Genomic DNA, 17376 nt, shown 5'->3' with positions numbered 1-17376 from the left:
GCTGCTACCTCAAGTAATAACCCTTTTTTGTCCTCCTACGTTTCCCTTAGTGGTCTACAAGCATCAGCCACACCCCTGGCTTACTCTGAACGTTCTCTCAGGTGGTTTTGACATTGTGGGAACTACCTACCTGCTGGGAACATTGTGACAGGGTCAGGCTCTGTCCTGCTATCAGATCCCAACTGCACTGTAATCCCATTCTGACTTCAAGCTCAGAAAGAAGAGATACTGAAGACTGGGACTTTCTTGATTACTTCTGTTTAAATATTTGACAAATCTATGTATGCAAATCAAGCCACACTTGGAGTGGCATTTAAGCTTGTAACATCTTTAATTTTGAGACTTTCATTCTTTTGAGGAATTCGATAATGAATTTTCAATTAAGCTTAAATGTTTAACAATAGAAGCCTCTTTTTTCCTTTCATATAGCAAATGCCAAATAAATGTATTTCAAAGAAAAGAAACAATCCACCACACAACTAATATACTTAGATCTGTTCATTGACCTCCGACGATTAAAAAAAGGCCTCTGCTGTCTGTCTTTCACTGTGTAGAGTTAAGAATAAATGATTTGGTCCCTGGTGCTTAGATAAAGGCATAAACAAAAGGAAGACAGAATGGAGATGTAGATTTGATACCATATCTATTTTGAATCTGCAGACAATCTTAGAGAAAGTGGCAGGTAGTATAGAAATAGCTTTTGAAAATGAATGTGTATAAATCCAGCATGCTAATACCAATGACAGAAAATGTAATTCATTTTTTGATTCACAGTTGTTTGTCTCCTTTATTGCTCTTTTAGGATTTAGCAGGAGCAAAAGGGAAGGCAAGAGGTTACATGAAGCATCTTTGAAAAATTAGCTTTTTGCCTTAACATCCCTTTGCCTTTGTGTCTATTTGATGTGCTCTTATTATTACAGAGAATAGGACTTTTCAATGTTGTCAGGAAAGGCTAAAAATATTAAAAATAAAAACCACATTCAGAAGGGAAATAAAATCAGCCTTGAGAATAGCTTTTATTATATTAAAACTGACATTTTCCTTGGAATTGAGTTTTGTAGGTGAGCATAGCTCAGCTTTGTGGGACAGTGCTAGAAATTGCCACTGTTACCCTTAGGCAAGCTCCTGGATTTTAAGAAAGCTTAGATAGATGTAGAATTGCCTTTTGGGCCATTTAGTCTGTAAGAAGTTCCCTTTTTGGAGTGATACAGACACCAGAATTGTTTCAGATTTTCAGAGTAAGTCAGGAATGAGTCTTCTCACAAAGGTACACAATTCTGAGACCCTTTTAGGAGGAATGCAGATCTGGTTCAACTCTGTTGTTCAATCCAAGGCCATATATCTGTTACTGCCCTTATGTAGGAACTACTGGGGCTATAGAAATGAAGTAAAGATAAGTGAGAAGTTGTCACTTTCTTTTTATTGAGGTTCCACATCTGTAGATTCAACCAACCATGGACAACAATATTTAGAAAAAAATTCCAAAAAGTTACAGAGAGTAAAACTTGAATTTTCTGTGTACCAAGTACTGCATTGAATTCATGTGAATGAATTGACGTTTAGATATTGTATTAGGTATTATAAGTTATCTAGAGATGACTTAAAGTATATAGGAGGATGTGCATATGTTATATGCAAACTATACTATTTTATATAAAGGACTTGAACATTTTCAGATTTTGGTATTGGCAAGTGGCCAAACCATATGCCATCATCCCTCAGAGTCCAAGAGTATCACCAAACTTAGAAGTGTATTTTGTCTGTTTCCTAAAGCATTGCCAAACAACTTAATTATCATAGATTCTATAAACTCTATGATTAGGCTGGAGTTTTGTTGTATTAATTTATTTATTGAGACGGAGTATCGCTCTATTGCCCAGGCTGGAGTGCACTGGCGTGGTCTTGGCCTACTGCAACCTCTGCCTCCCAGGTTCAAGAGATTCTCATGTCTCAGCCTCCAGAGCAGCTGGGATTATAGGCGCCTGCCACCACACCTGGCTTTTTTTTTTTTTTTTGTATTTTTAGTAGAGACAGGGTTTCACCATGTTGGCCGGGCTGGTCTCGAACTCCTGACCTTGGGTCATCTGCTCGTCTTGGCCTCCCAAAGTGCTGGCATGACAGGTGTGAGTCACTGCACCTGGCCTGGGTTGGGGTTTTAAGTGAAACATAAATTTTTAGAAGATCATGCATATTAGAAGGAGTGATAGGAAGCTAATATTTCAGGCAGCGTCAACTCTTAGGTCTTTAGGGGCTGCTCATGGTGCATGGTGGTTGGTCTAAGATCCTATTTGTTGTTTTTTCTGCCCTTTGCTACCACCCATAAAAGGCAGACAAGGGGCAAGTTTTCTTGAGAAATTCCAAAAGCTTGGAGGAAGAGGATGAAATAAATGACAAAAACAAAGGATAGAATTACATGTGGATTCCATTTCCAGAGAGTAGTTCTGGTATGAGTAAGTCGGAGGAATGTGTATGAAATGGAACCATAGTTAATGTAGAAAGATGGTGGAAGTCTTTCCCTAGATTTATCTATTATATTTAAAATAGTGGCTCAAAATAATCTTAGTTAGATCAAATCTTGAATTGATCTTCTGTATGGAGAAAGTACTTAAGACATGAAAGGATAAACATGATTGAGAAGGGAAAAAGAAACTCAGATAATTTTCTAGGAAATGATATTTGTTTTTCAGTCATAGTGGTCTCTATGTAAGGAAAGGGAAAGGGAGAGTAATATCACTACTAGACTGAGTTACTCTTTCATATGGATGTGACAGTAGACAGATCATATCAAAGTGCTGTATTTAGGGTTTTTTTGCACCATATTTTTGAAGGTAAACTGGAGTAGGCTGTATGAAAAGTGATCAGAAGAGAGGCTTGGAATCATATGAGGAGCTTTTAAGGGAACCTATTCGTGCCAAGTGTGGTCAAGACGACAGGATAACCTCAAATGCATGAAGATTAGGTTTGCTCAGGATAGGTTACAATGAAAACCTAGGCATGGCAGGAAAAAAAAAAAATTTCACAGCCAAAACCATGAAAAATGTTTCAAACATTGAGAGCTAACTGAAAAAAGTGGCTTTCCTTGGAAGATAATACATGTTCCTCCACTGGAGATGTGCAAAGGCTAGATAATCACTTGAGGTTTCTTGTGAGGATATTCAAGATTTATAATCCCTTTCCAGCGGGAGAGTCTAAGACTCTGTGATTATTGGCAATGACTGGGTGGCCTAGAAAAATAAAAAAGGTTATTTTACAAAATTCTGATCTTACCTGGGGGTTTGGTTACTTTTCCTGACCTTCTAAACACAAAAGTGAATTCCTGGGGCATTCTGTTTGGGGGATCCTCTTACAACTTTTCTTTTTTTTCTGGCCTCAGTTCTCCAGAATTTTTCATCAGACAGAAGGCAGTAACTTCCTAGTTTGTAAACCATGACATTCTAATTAGTGTGTGAAGAACATAGAGAGGATAGTGGGAGATAAATGTAAGAGCCTTGGAGTTCCTGATTAGATCGCCTGTAAACATCATAATGAGTCCTTGAGAACACATTCATTATGAGTGTTTTTGTGTGGGCTTGAATGGAAAGCACACACATTTATGAACACCCATGAGGTTCCTGAGATACAGTTTAATGTCTCATTTGGTATTCATTAGACCATGATAGCCAATATGTCTTCAATTTAGAGTGATTCCACCTTGTGTAAAAAAATAAATAAAACAAAAAACAGATAATGCTAAGAATCAGTGAACTGCTCTGAGCACTTTCTTCTCGGAAGGGTTTTTTTTCTTGTTGCTATTAGCTTTGTTAGGATGATGCAATTGAATTACAGAAATTACATTCAGTAACTCTTGCTTGCAGCTAAATTATGCAGAGACAAGACTTAGTCAATTGGAAAACTGTCATTGTGAGAAGACTTGTCAAGTGAGTGGACTGCTCTATCGAGACCAAGACTCTTGGGTAGATGGTGACCATTGCAGGAACTGCACTTGCAAAGTAAGCCTCTTTGTAAATAAATACAGTAAAAACAATTGTAAGGGGACAAGTTTGATAATTAGAGTGTAACCTGGTTCTTTAATAAATAATGTTAACTCTAAAGAATTGTTAGGTTTTTACTTAGCACCCACTAGCCATATGAGCAATTGTGAAACAATGCTGGAAAAGTGTCATGTCTTATATGAATACTTGGAAATTAAAATCTGCTTTCCCTTGCCAACACACTCTAGTTTGATTTAATATGCAATGTTTGGAGTTTGAAGGTTGGGATATAGTAGAAAGAAGGGACTCCTTTGATTTTCAAACAACCTAATGGTTATCCTTATTCACAACCAGAATAACTTTAAAAGGGGAGTTTAATTATTCTCTACATGTTTTTATTGTCTTTTACAAAGTGTATCCATCACCTGTTTCAAATAATTGTAAGGCGTTTCCTCCCTGACTCACTATCACTGTCAGGATATCCATTATTTGTATATCCCTTCATCTGTTTCAGTGAATTTTAACAGCCCCCTCCAAAAATTAGTATGTAATCCCTGTCCAGTTGAAATTACTTGATAAATATCCAAAGAATGCCATTGTTTGTCTAGGAAAATACAAAACAGATTGTTAGAGCCTCAGAAATGATTGACAGGGTCTGCAAATGTGTTATTTATGTTCTTATAAAAATAGACGTTTTGTTTTCTGCATAATCTAGTTAGCACACATGGGCAGGTAGAATGAAACCAGTGATGTATTTCAGCAATGTAATTGAGGTGGTACAGGTCATTGGGGCTAGAGAAAACACTTTATTTGTGGTCCTGGAGTGGACTGGGAATTCTAATACTGCTTCTGTTTCCCTGATGCGTTTTCTAGGATGAGATTTGAATGATCTCCACAACAGGAGCTATCAAAGGATACTACTGAGATTATGTTCCCTGTGCTTCCTTCCTCAGAGTGGTGCCGTGGAATGCCGAAGGATGTCCTGTCCCCCTCTCAATTGCTCCCCAGACTCCCTCCCGGTGCACATTGCTGGCCAGTGCTGTAAGGTCTGCCGACGTAAGTACTGACTGAGGGTCAGACTGGCTGTCTGTGTTTTGAGATGTATTTATTTTCCGTGTTTTTCTGGACTCAACTCATTGACATTGATGAAATGAAACATTGGCAGTTGATGTAACATTAAATATATGGTAAGAAGAGCCACAATATTTTAATCACTTGCAGCGTGGCAGACACTTAACATGGGCTTTTTAAAAAAAATCCTAACATCAACTGTAATTACTGTTCTTCTTTCATTCTATGTGGAAGGAACGTGTGTTCACGGGGATTAAGTCACTTGTCCAACAAGTGGGTGAGGCTGATCTGTGAATTCACAACTCCGAAGCTCCATAGGCTTTAGTCCCCTCATTCTAAGTGATCAAGTTAAAGGCCAAATTCTGTATTTTGGCTTTCTGAGGTTTTTTGGCTAGATTCTCCTCTTCTTAAGGGGCCTTTGTTAGGAACTTTGGGATGAAATTCAGTTAAAATATGGAAGCTATCATTTAGAACATGTGGTATGTGCCATATACTGTGTTGGATGCTTTAAATCTACTAGCTTAGTGAATTCACACAGCAACTCTTGAGGTGGGTATTATTATTACCCCTATTTTGCAGGAAGCTGAGGCTTAGGGATGTTAACTCACCAAGATTCTGAGGCTGGTGAGTGGCAGAGGTGAGACAGAAAACTAGTTCTGTTGACTACAAAGCCCATAGCCTTTTTATCAATCCATATGGTCCTCTACAGAAAGGGAGAGTTCTGGTCAGAAATGTATGCTATGGATAATTTTCAAGGTCATTTATTTACCAAAGGAAACACACCAATGTCAGTAGCCTTCAAAGCACAGTGGTCTATCATTCTGCCAGGAACAGCATGTCACCTATTATGACACTGAAAGTGGGAATAGCAGTGAAAGTGGGTTGCAGCAGCCCAAATAATTGTTGAACTTTTCAAAAAGGAACTTTGTACTCTTCCTTTTTTTTTTTTTATGGTTGGCGCACTGCACCCATTGCTCTGGGGGATATACTTGGAGTTGCTCTAAGGAGAAGAACTTTCTTATTTCTGTTCCAAGAACTTTTGGAAGTCATATATAGGCAATATAGGCAGCTCAGGTGTCTGGATACTGAATTATAGTTTGATCCCATGATGGAGAGAGTTGTTGGTAGGTACAGATTATTTGTTTTCATTCTTGATATTCTTCAGCAGAAGAAGTTGAAAAACTATTAGGGGCCAAGCACGGTGGTTCATGCTTCTAATCCCAGCACTTTGGGAGGCCAAGGCGGTCGGATCACTTGAGGTCAGGAGTTTGAGACCAGCCTGGCCAACATGGCAAAATCCTCTACTAAAAATACAAAAATTAGCTGGGTGTGGTGGTGGGCACCTGTAATTCCACCTATTCTGGAGGCTGAGGCAGGAGAATTGCTCGAACCCAGGAGGCGAGGCAGAGGTTGCACTGAGCTGAGATCGTGCCACTGCACTCCAGCCTGGGCAACAGTGTGAGACTCTGTCTCAAAAACAAAAAAACAAAAAAAGCAAAAAACAAACAAACAAAAAAACAAAAAAGAAAAGCTATTAGGGATGTATTAAAAAATGTGAGATGTTTTAGTCTATCATTTAGAGTTCCTGCACAGATCTCTGAATACCATCTCTTCAAAGTTGTTGTTTGGACATGGAAGTAATGAGTCCTTCAGCGGGTTTGTGTCTTAACGTTTTGATAGTTTTAAAAAATTATAAAAGCACTGTGCTTTTGGCTTAACATTTTCAGAACACAGAGAATGATAAAGATCAAGATGGAATTATTCACCCATAATACCTCCACTTAGAAACACTCTTGAAATTTTAGTGGCTGTGTCCTTTTTTTAAAAAAACAAATTATATTTTGTGTGCAGTTGAGGTTGTACTGTGCGGGCAATTTTGTATTCTGGTCTGTTAACTTGCCATTGTCACTTAAATATATTATTATGTTTTAAAAACTTCTTCATAAATGTCATTTTCATGAGCTTCATTGTTTCCCATTGTTTGACTGTTGCATAACTTTTTTTTAACCAGTCCCAAATCATTGATATCTAGATTGTTTCCCACTTTTCACTATTATAAAGTACTCTTAAGTAACATGTTTTGTATAGAAAACACATTTTTGTATATTTTTGTATTTTACATTTCCTGAAGATACATTCTTCAGGCTAGAATTACTGGGCCAAAGATGAACATTTTCAAGACCCTGGATACATAGAGTTAAATTGCCCTCTCACTAGATGTGTGTGGGACAGTCATTTTCCTTTATGCTAATTTGTTTGATAGTTTTAGGTTTTAAAAATTATTTCAGAAAATAACTCAATTTTATTAAAATGTTGATACATGCACTAACTAAAACATCAGTGTTTCTATTTTTTTTCCTTTGCATGGAATTCATAGCAATTTAGTTACGTAGCACTAATTTTCTCATAGCTCTGATTGGTAGTTTGATGTGTTCAGAGTTTAATAAAGTGGGAATACAAATACATTATTAAAGCACTATTCTAGAAAAACTTAAAAAGAAATGATACAAGGCACCTCTGGTAATTAAAAGGTTGAGAACCTCTGGGCTGGAGGGCTTTCATTTCTTACTAGTTTTTAATAGAAATGTGCATTAAGTGGTTACTGAGTACTGGTGCCTGGAATAATGATGAGGGATCCTTCCCTGCTTTAGAGGAGCTCACTTTCAAGGTAGAGGCATGGTTTATAGTGTCTGGAACTATAAGTGCACTAACATTAGGCATGTGTACGGAGCACTGTTGGAGTACACAGGAATGGCCTGGGAGGGAGGTGGAGGATACCGGGGAAAGGCCTGGGATGCTTCCTGGAGGACATGGAGCCAAGTTAAATATTTTGAACCTTCTAGAAGTTGAGTTTGATGGGTTAAGCAGCGGGGTGGAGAAGAGAATGAGGATTGCTAGAGCAGAGTTCTAACACTAATCAGTGGAATTTCTAGACGTTTTCAACGTCTTCATATCAGAAACATGATAGAGAATATTTACTTTGGTTGTCCCTTCTAAAGATAAGTATGTGAAGTATTGCATATGTTAGTTGTTAGCCATACCACAGTGCCTACGTATTTCAAAACATCATGCCGTAGACCGTAAATATGCATACCTTTTGTCAGTTAAAACATAATAATAAAATATTTTAAAAAATGACAAAAAATAAAGTGTATCTTGTATGAATAACTCATAGTCAAATCTTTTTTTTAAATCCAGTCTGACAGTCTGGATTGTTTTGTTTGAATTGGATCCTTTAATCCATTCACATTTAATGTTGTGAGGGATATAATTGAAACTACTGTTTCCTGAGTACCATGTTTTTCCTTGGTTTGGTTGCTTATTTTGATTTTTTTCATTTTTTTGTGGAGCTGCCTGAAGTAAATTTCTTTTATGTGAATTTAAAGAAAAATGCCCAAGCTTCTAGGGACACCAGGTAAAGGCAGGGACATGACAAAGGCAAAATGAGCCAATATGTAAAAGCAGATTGTGTTGTCTGCTCACTCACTGAGTGTTCACGGACTTCTTTTGGCCTTGGGAGCTACAGCACTTACAGATGAGGGCATCTGTTTAGAAATAGGAAAGAACTTTATCTAAGCATCCATGGCGGTACAGAAAATAGGGAGTTTCATTCCTCAAACATTTGTTAGGTGTCTGCTCTATTCAGGGCATGTTTAATATACCTAGTTGCATGTTAAAATTCTCTGGTGAACTTCTTACACTTGGAGGTTTCCAGGGCTCCACCTAGACCTGCATAATCACAATCTCCAGGCAGCAACATCCTGAAATCTGTATTATTTTGGTAGACAGATTTGAGATCTACTAGAGATAGAAGGAGTGAGGAAGATGGAGAAAAAAATATTTCTTCCATGCAAAACAGTATGTGTGAAGGAATAAGAGTGGAAGAGGGAAAGGGGAATATAGTGTGTTTGATGATAACACAGGATTTTTGTAGGTGAGAGTTTGAAATAGAGCTGCAAACCTGAGTGGCGGATGGATGATGAAGATGGTGAAGACATTCAGTAATTCTTACTGAGGTCCTTCTGCCAAACACTGTTGTCAGTTCTGGGGGCAACAGTGGACACATATGGATCATTTACTCTGACAGGCACTGTATTTAACCTTTTATATATATTAATTCATTTAATTCTTCCAACAACTCTAAGTGGTAGGCTCCACTATTATCCCCATTTTACACATGAGGAGGTGAAACCCAGAGAGGAGAAGTGACTTGTCCAAGGTCTCTCAGTTTTCGGGGAGCCAAAATAAAGCCCTGGCAGTCTGGCTTCAGAACCCAGTGGGATGCTCTTGACCTGTTGGCTCTACCCATTGTTCTCCAGAGAGATCTCTGTTACAATAAAGAGCATTATTTCACATGAACACTATGGAAGTCATAGAAGGCACACAGAGAAGGGAGTAATTAACTCCATCTGAAGCGTACATATGTATGTGTGTGTTAAGAAAACATCATAGGCAACAGCTGAGCAGGGTATTGACAAATGAAGAGTTTTCCAGGCGTACAAAGTAGATAAGAACATAACTGCCAGAGGGAATTGCACACACAAAATCATGGAAATAAACCAATGTTGGTTTTGGTACTCCAATCAAGGTTTTAATGCAGAGTTGTGGCATAATCAAAGATGTGCTTTTAGAAAGGCTACTGCATCAAGAGAGCTGGAGGTGGTGGGGGGCATGGAACTTGGGCGTATTCCAGGTGGAGGTGTTGAGGCTGGCAGGCAGGCACAGCCTGGGAAGATGCAAAGGAAGGGAAGGGTGTGGGTGACAACCAAAGGAGCTGGCACATTAGAGATACTCCACAGGTACTGTTTTGCAGGAGACAAACGGATCAGGGACAGAGCATCTGCAAGGGAGAAGTTGCCAGGTTTTGAACAAGAGCATGTGGGAGACTCATGGTGTGATTAACAGAAATAAGACAGGTGGAGGAAGCAGTTTGGGGAGCAGTACATTCCGTTTGACATGTTTGAGTTAGAGATGCCTGAGGACAACTAGTTTGATGTGGGTGTCTTGCTCATAGAGGTGGTATCTGAAGCCAAGGCTGTGAATCAGCTCACTGAGGGAGGAAGGATGCTTGGGTGTTCAGCCTCTCTGATCTGCCACTCTCCTTTAAAGTGTAAAACAGTGTGCTGATTTTGACATTCTAGGCCGCTGAGTACCAACGGATGGCTGAAGTGTGTGCAGGGTACAAACACCTAAATAAAGATAGGGAAACCTTACATCCACATCTGACAGGGACGTCAAGCTGTACCTGTCAATTGGTTATTCAGTGTGCACCTGAATGGCAAAAGTCTTCAATTATTGCACCAGACAAATCAAGGTCAAAATTGAAGGGCCAGGTGTCTGTGGGTGCAAAAAGATACACTGCATAACTCTTTATATCCTTAGTACATTTGTTTCTGACATAATGGAGAAATGTGTGTTGGTGCTAGGTTTCAATTTTGTGTTTGGGCACTGCAAAATATTCTAGTTTGCATGTCACCAGTGTGATATGAAGAGCTTTAGGTATTCATTTACATTTCTAATTACACTGAAAGCTGTTGGAATGGAGTCCCAAATGCCCCAGCCAAACGCACCAGAGCCTGACTCACCTTATGCTTGAATTTCCTCAGACATAAAAAAATGCCTTTTGGCTATAGATCAAGAGGTTGGATAATGAGGACTGATGTTAGGCATAGGAATGCGATGGCAGGGAAGGAGGGCTGTTGTCAGAGAAGTGAGGATGAGTATGAGAAAGCAGGAGAAATTCTTGTGACCTCCAGTGGTGATCCTGAAAGTTGTCCTAAGAAAATTTCATAGATACATACATTCTTCACCAGTGCCAAACTGCAGATGGTTGAGGCATGCAGTAACATGTTGATCTCATTCGCCAGCACCAAAGCACCCTGCTATGTGAGGACATAAAGTTCAGTGGACATTTAATTTTTATAAGAGACTGGTGGATTCGAGGGGTGGATGTGTCTCCATGTGTGGTGTGAATGTAAACAATGAGGCATTTTAATCTCCAGATTAGGAGTTCTGAGATGAGCCTCTCAAAGGGCACTTGGACAAGTGCCTTAAGGCAGGGGAGCAAATGTGTTAATACCATTGTGGGAGTGGCAAGAGGCAAAGGAAGAACAAATGTCTATTTCTTTGCTTCCCAGCTTGGGCCAAGAAGCAGATGGCAGATTTGACAACAGTGCACTTAGCAGAACTGTCACTCTGGAACAGACTGCCTTGCCAAGTTGGCAGCAGCCACATTTGGGAGTGTGGGAATTTATTAGACAGGAATTCCAGACCTTGGAGGTGTGGTCTCCCCATACAAGTACATTGGAAAATCCAGCTTTCATTAGGATCAACAAGTCATGGTCAACCAATTTATCTACAAAATTGAGGTATAAAAGATGATCAGGGATAGGTTTTGTTTAGTGAAGGACCTATCCAGACAATTATATTAATTCTCCATTTTTTTGGTATCTACTTTTAATGTTTGAAGTTGTATTGAATGCCAGAAATAACTCTTATCTGTGGATCAAGAAATTTGTTTTTTGCTACCTACTAGAGGCTCATTAATTTGAAAATGATTTATTATTACTCACAATAAGTCCTGAGGCATGGGGCTTGGGGCTGGAGATAAAATTATAGGCATTGTCCCTACCCTCATGGAGGTTGCAATTAGCAGCAGGGACATGGTGGGGTGTACAATTAAATGGGAAATTAGGATGTCATGTGATATATATTCTGTTGGGATTAGGTCCAAAGTACAATAGAATAAAAAAGTGAGGATGATTAACCAGTGTTAAAGGGTAAGAACAAGTTCTGAGGGAAGTCAGCCCTAAGCGGAAGCTCATGGGTATATAGAGGGGGAGGTTGCCAGTGGAAGGTGTGTGGGGTGCTCTGCCGGTGTTTCTGAGAAAGAGAACAGTATATATAAGGCCTGGAAGTGAGAGAGAAAGTGTGTCTAGAACGTATGTGGAGGTGTGAGTGTTTGGGATGGTGAGTGAAATCACAGGAAATGGTGGGCTGTGGACTTGGGGAGATAAGAAGCCTCATGAATGGCCTTGTTTGTTGAACTAAGGATTTTGGACTTTATTCTGAGAGCTTTAGGGACCCTGATTTTAAGCAGGGCCTCATGTTTGCACTTAAAAAACTGTATGTCTGACTCTTACATGGGGAAGGACTGGTGAAGATTGAGACTAGAACATGGGAGAGCTAGGAGAGACTAGAACATGGGAGAGCTAGGAGGTTGTGGTAGTACTGAAGAAGAGGGACGATGACAGTCTGAACAAAGACAGTGTCTGCGGGCAGAGGGTGGGGAATGGAGAGGAGGAGGTTGACTTGAGAAACTTAAGAAGGGAACATTGATAGGATTTGGACACTGATTGGACATGGAGTTGTATAAGACAGAGAGATTAGAAGGATGCCAGGCACTGGGGTGTGGGAGCTGGGATGGATACCTGTGCCATTGCCATTCACTGAGAGGAGAATGCAGGAGTGGAACATATTTGGGTGGGGAGTGAGGTGGCTACAGGTCAGGTTCTGAGGGGAAGCAGGCTCTGAAATAGAGATTTACATGTACCTTATTAGGAAGTGCTCTGAGGATCAATTCTGGGATAGGAGTGAGGTAGTGAAGGAAGAAGAATTGGGCAGAAGGAGAAGTTGAGCTGCAGTGGTGACAACACATACTGAACTCATTCCTACAGGGAGCTTTGGAGCTGGAATGGCCCGTCAGAGTTGTCCTGAGTTTGGAGAAAGGGGGCCAGGACTGTGTACCATGTTCTTCACCTTGGGCAAGGTGGCTCTCTACAGCCCTATACAAGTCTTAGATCTCCATTCAGGGGACAGCTGTTAGTTGCCAGCTGTCACAGCAGTTGTAAGAATGTATCCTTTGCTCATGGAAGTCGATCTCCACATGCCACAGCATCGACTACAGGGTATGATGTTAAGCAAAGCATGTCCCTGGACTTCTTCCTGTGGCTAAAATGGACTAGATGACTACTATTTTATTTTATTGGAAGGGAGGAATGAAAGTCCTATTTCTCGCCTGGTCACCCTCTTTGCCTTTCATATCTTGCCCCTCAACATTGAAAGGGGTCTAGGTTCTTTATCTGCAAACATAGCACTTGCCTCACTTAGTAATTATACATTCACTGATGTGATTATGTAATTACTGTCCGTTTCCTTGATTGTAAGCTCCATGAGAAAACAGCTTTCGTTCTTGAAACATTATATCACCAGTTAGCATGTTGCCTGCCCTTTAGTAACACTAAAATATTATTTGAATGAAGAATGAACATCCCATGAAAACCAGAGGATTTTATAACTAGGAAACCACCAGATTTAATCAGCCCATTTTTAACAGATACAGATATAGGGGTTCTGAAAGGTGAGGTGGTTCTATAAGACCAACACTGAATTAGTGGGAGAGATCTCTTAGAGTGCATATCATTGCTTCTGTTCCTCCTAGAGCTGGGGCTAGAAGGGTCCTCATCAGGGCAGGAGAGGGAGTGACCAGATATTTGCTGCTTTTTTCCTGTTGAAGTGGATGGAGAATTTGGTGGTGTTATATTAGGATCATATCAAATTGACATAAGCTGTACTTGCTTAAAAGTGAGTCAGCCAGTTAAGTCAAGAAATGAGTTTCAGTGCAATCTAAATTGAGTGGTAGGGGCTCCATTTATGTTTCTCTTTGAAATTTTCTGCAAGTTCACCCCCCTGCCCTTCCTGGCAGCCTTTTAAACTCACCTTTCCAAAGGCATTCTCTCTAGTGCATTGATCTAGCACTTTACAGGCTTTCCTGGTATTTCTCACTTGTCTCATGTGTATTTCTCACGCCCACGCCCATGATCACAAGGAAGAAGAAACGGTGTCCTTCTCCATTGTGGCTGAGGTTCTGAGGAATGGAGTATCTGTGAGTCCCCTTTCACCCAGTTGTTTGTTTTAGCTGGAGTGTCTGAATCAAAGCTACTGCTAATTGTACTCCACAGCGATTGCCACCAGTTCTTTCTTGTTTTAGCTTCTTACTACATCAATTTATTCTCTAGTTCCTTTGGTAACTGTAACATTGAAATAATTGTATATCCTGGCTGTAAAGGCTGGGCAAACACAATCATGATGAGGCCTGCCTGGGAGATTTAAGGGTTATCCTCCACACAATCCCCATGTCTTTCACTTTAGACAAAGAGATTTGTATTGCTCAGAAGCAGAGAATCTAGGTTTCTGTGGAATCTGTTGGAGTTGGAAGGTACCTCTGAGGTCATTTTGTGGCACAGCAGGACTGTCTGACCCATTTTTATGTTTTATTACAGCAAAATGTATCTATGGAGGAAAAGTTCTTGCAGAAGGCCAGCGGATTTTAACCAAGAGCTGTCGGGAATGCCGAGTAAGTGTTAATTTTATGGTCCCTATCACTTCTGGAAAACGAATAGATAGATGTGTGGGCTTTAGATAAGGTTCTTGAGTGGGGCATATTGGCCTGGATAGGTCCCTGAGGGGTGGAACTCTCTGCGGTGGGCTGGAGTACAGGATGGGGAGGATCCAGCCACTGTCATTTATGTGGTTAGCTTGTGGTCAACTGTGGGTCAGGTAGCCTTGGAAGAAGCTATTAAGGCAAGGATGTGAGAGGAGAAAGAACTAACAGCTACTATTAGTTAGGGAGGCTGGTGGGTGGCCCTGGGAAAAGGTTTTGAGTTGGCGTTAGGGGAATCAGTCTGCGATGCTAGTTGTGATAATACTAATTCTACTCCCAGAGGGCTGATATACTGTTAAAAATGCCTCTTTCTCTTGCCTGCCCATCCTATGTATTACTTGAAATAAGATGTATAAAATCATAGATCTCATTCAATAATCATTCAACAAATATGCATTAAGCAAATGCTATATGACAGCATTATAGTGTCTGGATATACAGCAGTGAACAAAACATAGTCACTGTCTTTATAGAACTTGCAGAGTAGTGAGGGAGATAGTAAGAATTAAACACATAATATAAAGCCACATTCTATAAAAGTATGAAGTAGGCTGAAGGAATAGAGAGGTCTGAGGTGGGGATGGGTGGACTAAGAAGACCTCTCTGAAATGTAAGTTTGGAACAAAGCCCTGGGTAAGGTGTGGGAGCCAGCCATGCAAGTATTTGGGTGAGTGATTACTTAACCAATAATTGCTTCCTAGGTAGATGAGGGAGAAGGCACATTCCGAACAAAAGGAATTGCACTTACAAATGCCTAAAGCAATAAAGACAGCAGGTTTTACTTAGGGACCTGCAAATAATTTGACTTGGGTGAAGTTCTAGAGCACATGTGGGAGAGTGATGAGAGATGAACCTGGACAGATAGACAGAACAGGTGAGAATGGAACTAGTTTGGACTGATCTTAATGGAGATGAGAGTTCATTGAAGCTTGCTCTCTCCTCTCTCTCTCTCTCTCTCTCTCTCTCTGTGTGTATGTGTGTGTGTGTGTGTGTGTTACAAGTAGCCATGCATTTCCAAAGGTCACTGTGATTGCAATGGGAGGAGTGATTGGAGGAGCACCAGATTAATTTGAATAATTGTAAGAAATCACCTAAGGTTATGATTGAAGGCAGTGATAGTGAAGATGTACAGGAAAGGAGATTCGAGAGCTGTTTGAAAATTGGAATTGAAAGGACTCGAGTGATTGGGTTTGGGGAAGGCTAATATGATGGGGAGGAGAAACCCGGATGATGTTCAGGTTCCTGGTAGACTTGCAGGGAATACCAGTTTCTGTTTTCCCAAGTAGCCAAAACCTCCCGTGGCTAACGTAGGTAAAAATGACAATGTTATTGAAATGATATTGGGGGACTCGCAGAATCCTCAAAAGTCGAGACCAGGCTTGATACTTGATAGAAACCAGAGTCCCAGAAGTTAGGAAGCAGAAACCACAGCAATGGCCTACTAGCGGGGATCCTGGCAAGCACATTGCTGCTGTGATGAGTGACTTTCAATCATTTCTACTGTCCTGGAGTCACTTATACAAGATTTAAAGTTCAGAGAGAGGACATATGATTAGTGAAGTTTGGATCATATGTCCAAGCTCTGATTGTTCAGGATGGGGAAGAATTCGACTCCTTTATCCTCTGTGTAAGGAGCTGGTTACCTGGAATTACCACCCCATTAAGACTGCATGCAATGGAGAAAACATTCCCCAAGAACACTGTGTACTCATGGGAAGGGAGACTGGATCAGAAGAAGCCAAAATGTGATAAATGCTCTCTTCATTAGGTGATGAGGAGACACTGATGCAGAAAGAGGGACATTCAGGAGGAGGAACATGTTTTGTGGGTGAGGAGGGAATGAAGAGCAAATGAGACCAGGTTTAGATGTGTTGAGTTTGATTGTATTTTGGCTATCTACACAAACTCTAAAACTTAGTGGCTAAAACTTATATTTTATGATTATTTCTCGTGGTTGCATGGGTTGAATGGGCTCAGCTTAATGCTTCTCACTTGGGTTCTCACATGCAATTGCAATCCGATGGCTGCTGGAGCTGGAATCCTATGAAGGCTTGACATGGCTGGCTCTCAAAGATGGCTATTTTATTTTTGTGTCTAGCACCTCAGCAAAGATGAATAGAAAGAGATTTCTCTCTGTGTCTCTGGTGCTCTCTCTCTCTCTCTCTGTGTGTGTGTGTGTGTGTGTGTGTGTGTGTGTGTGTGTGTGAGTGAGTGTTCCTTGTTCTCTGCAGCCCCTAGACATGTCTACCTTTGGCTTTTTTTTTTTTCTTTTTCTTTTCTGATACTGGGTCTCGCTCTGTCTCCCAAGCTGGAGTGCAGTAGCACAATCTCGGCTCACTGCAACCTCTGCCTCCTGGGTTCAAGCAATTCTCCTGCCTTAGCCTCCTGAGAACCTGGAATTACAGCCACGTCATCATGCCCAACGAATTTTTGTATTTTTAGTAGAGATGGGGTTTCACCATGTTGGCCAGGCTGGTCTTGAACTCCTAACCTTGTGATCCACCTGCCTTGGCCTCCCAAAGTGGTGGGATTACAGGCGTAAGCCAGTGCACCTGGCCCCTTGGGCTTCTTTATACCATGGTGGTCTCAGGGATTTCTCACATGGTGGTCAGGTTCTCCCAGAATAAACTTTCCAAAGACCAAGGTGAAAGCACCAATATTTCTTATAACCTGGTCTCCAAAACTGGAACATCATTTCTTCTACATTCTAAAGGCTATGTAGGCCCAGGCCAGATTTATTGTAGAGGCAGACAATACAAGGGCAAGAATACCAGGAGGCATGATTCATTAGGTAGACAGGCATCTTTGGAGACCAGCTATCATAATAAGACTTTGTGATATAATTTTCTACTTAAAAATACCCACCTCCAGCCAGGCCTGGTGGCTCATGCC

At 40.6% G+C, this 17376-nt stretch overlaps 1 protein-coding gene across 1 annotated transcript in view; it reads left to right on the top strand.

Annotated features, from left to right (window-relative positions):
- Positions 1–17376, top strand: part of NELL1 (NEL-like 1 (chicken)) — a 603019-nt gene that overhangs the window by 260957 nt on the left and 324686 nt on the right. The window contains exons 9-11 of the mRNA XM_011965414.1: positions 3855–3989; positions 4925–5027; positions 14324–14397. Coding sequence (XP_011820804.1) covers positions 3855–3989; positions 4925–5027; positions 14324–14397 — 312 coding nt within the window. The remainder of the gene's footprint in view (positions 1–3854; positions 3990–4924; positions 5028–14323; positions 14398–17376) is intronic.

The sequence above is a fragment of the Mandrillus leucophaeus genome, unplaced genomic scaffold (assembly GCF_000951045.1).
Source record: "Mandrillus leucophaeus isolate KB7577 unplaced genomic scaffold, Mleu.le_1.0 Scaffold723, whole genome shotgun sequence".
Classification (NCBI taxonomy): Eukaryota; Metazoa; Chordata; class Mammalia; order Primates; family Cercopithecidae; genus Mandrillus; species Mandrillus leucophaeus.
Note: the sequence above shows the minus strand (reverse complement) of the source record. Positions and strands in the feature narration are given on the sequence as shown.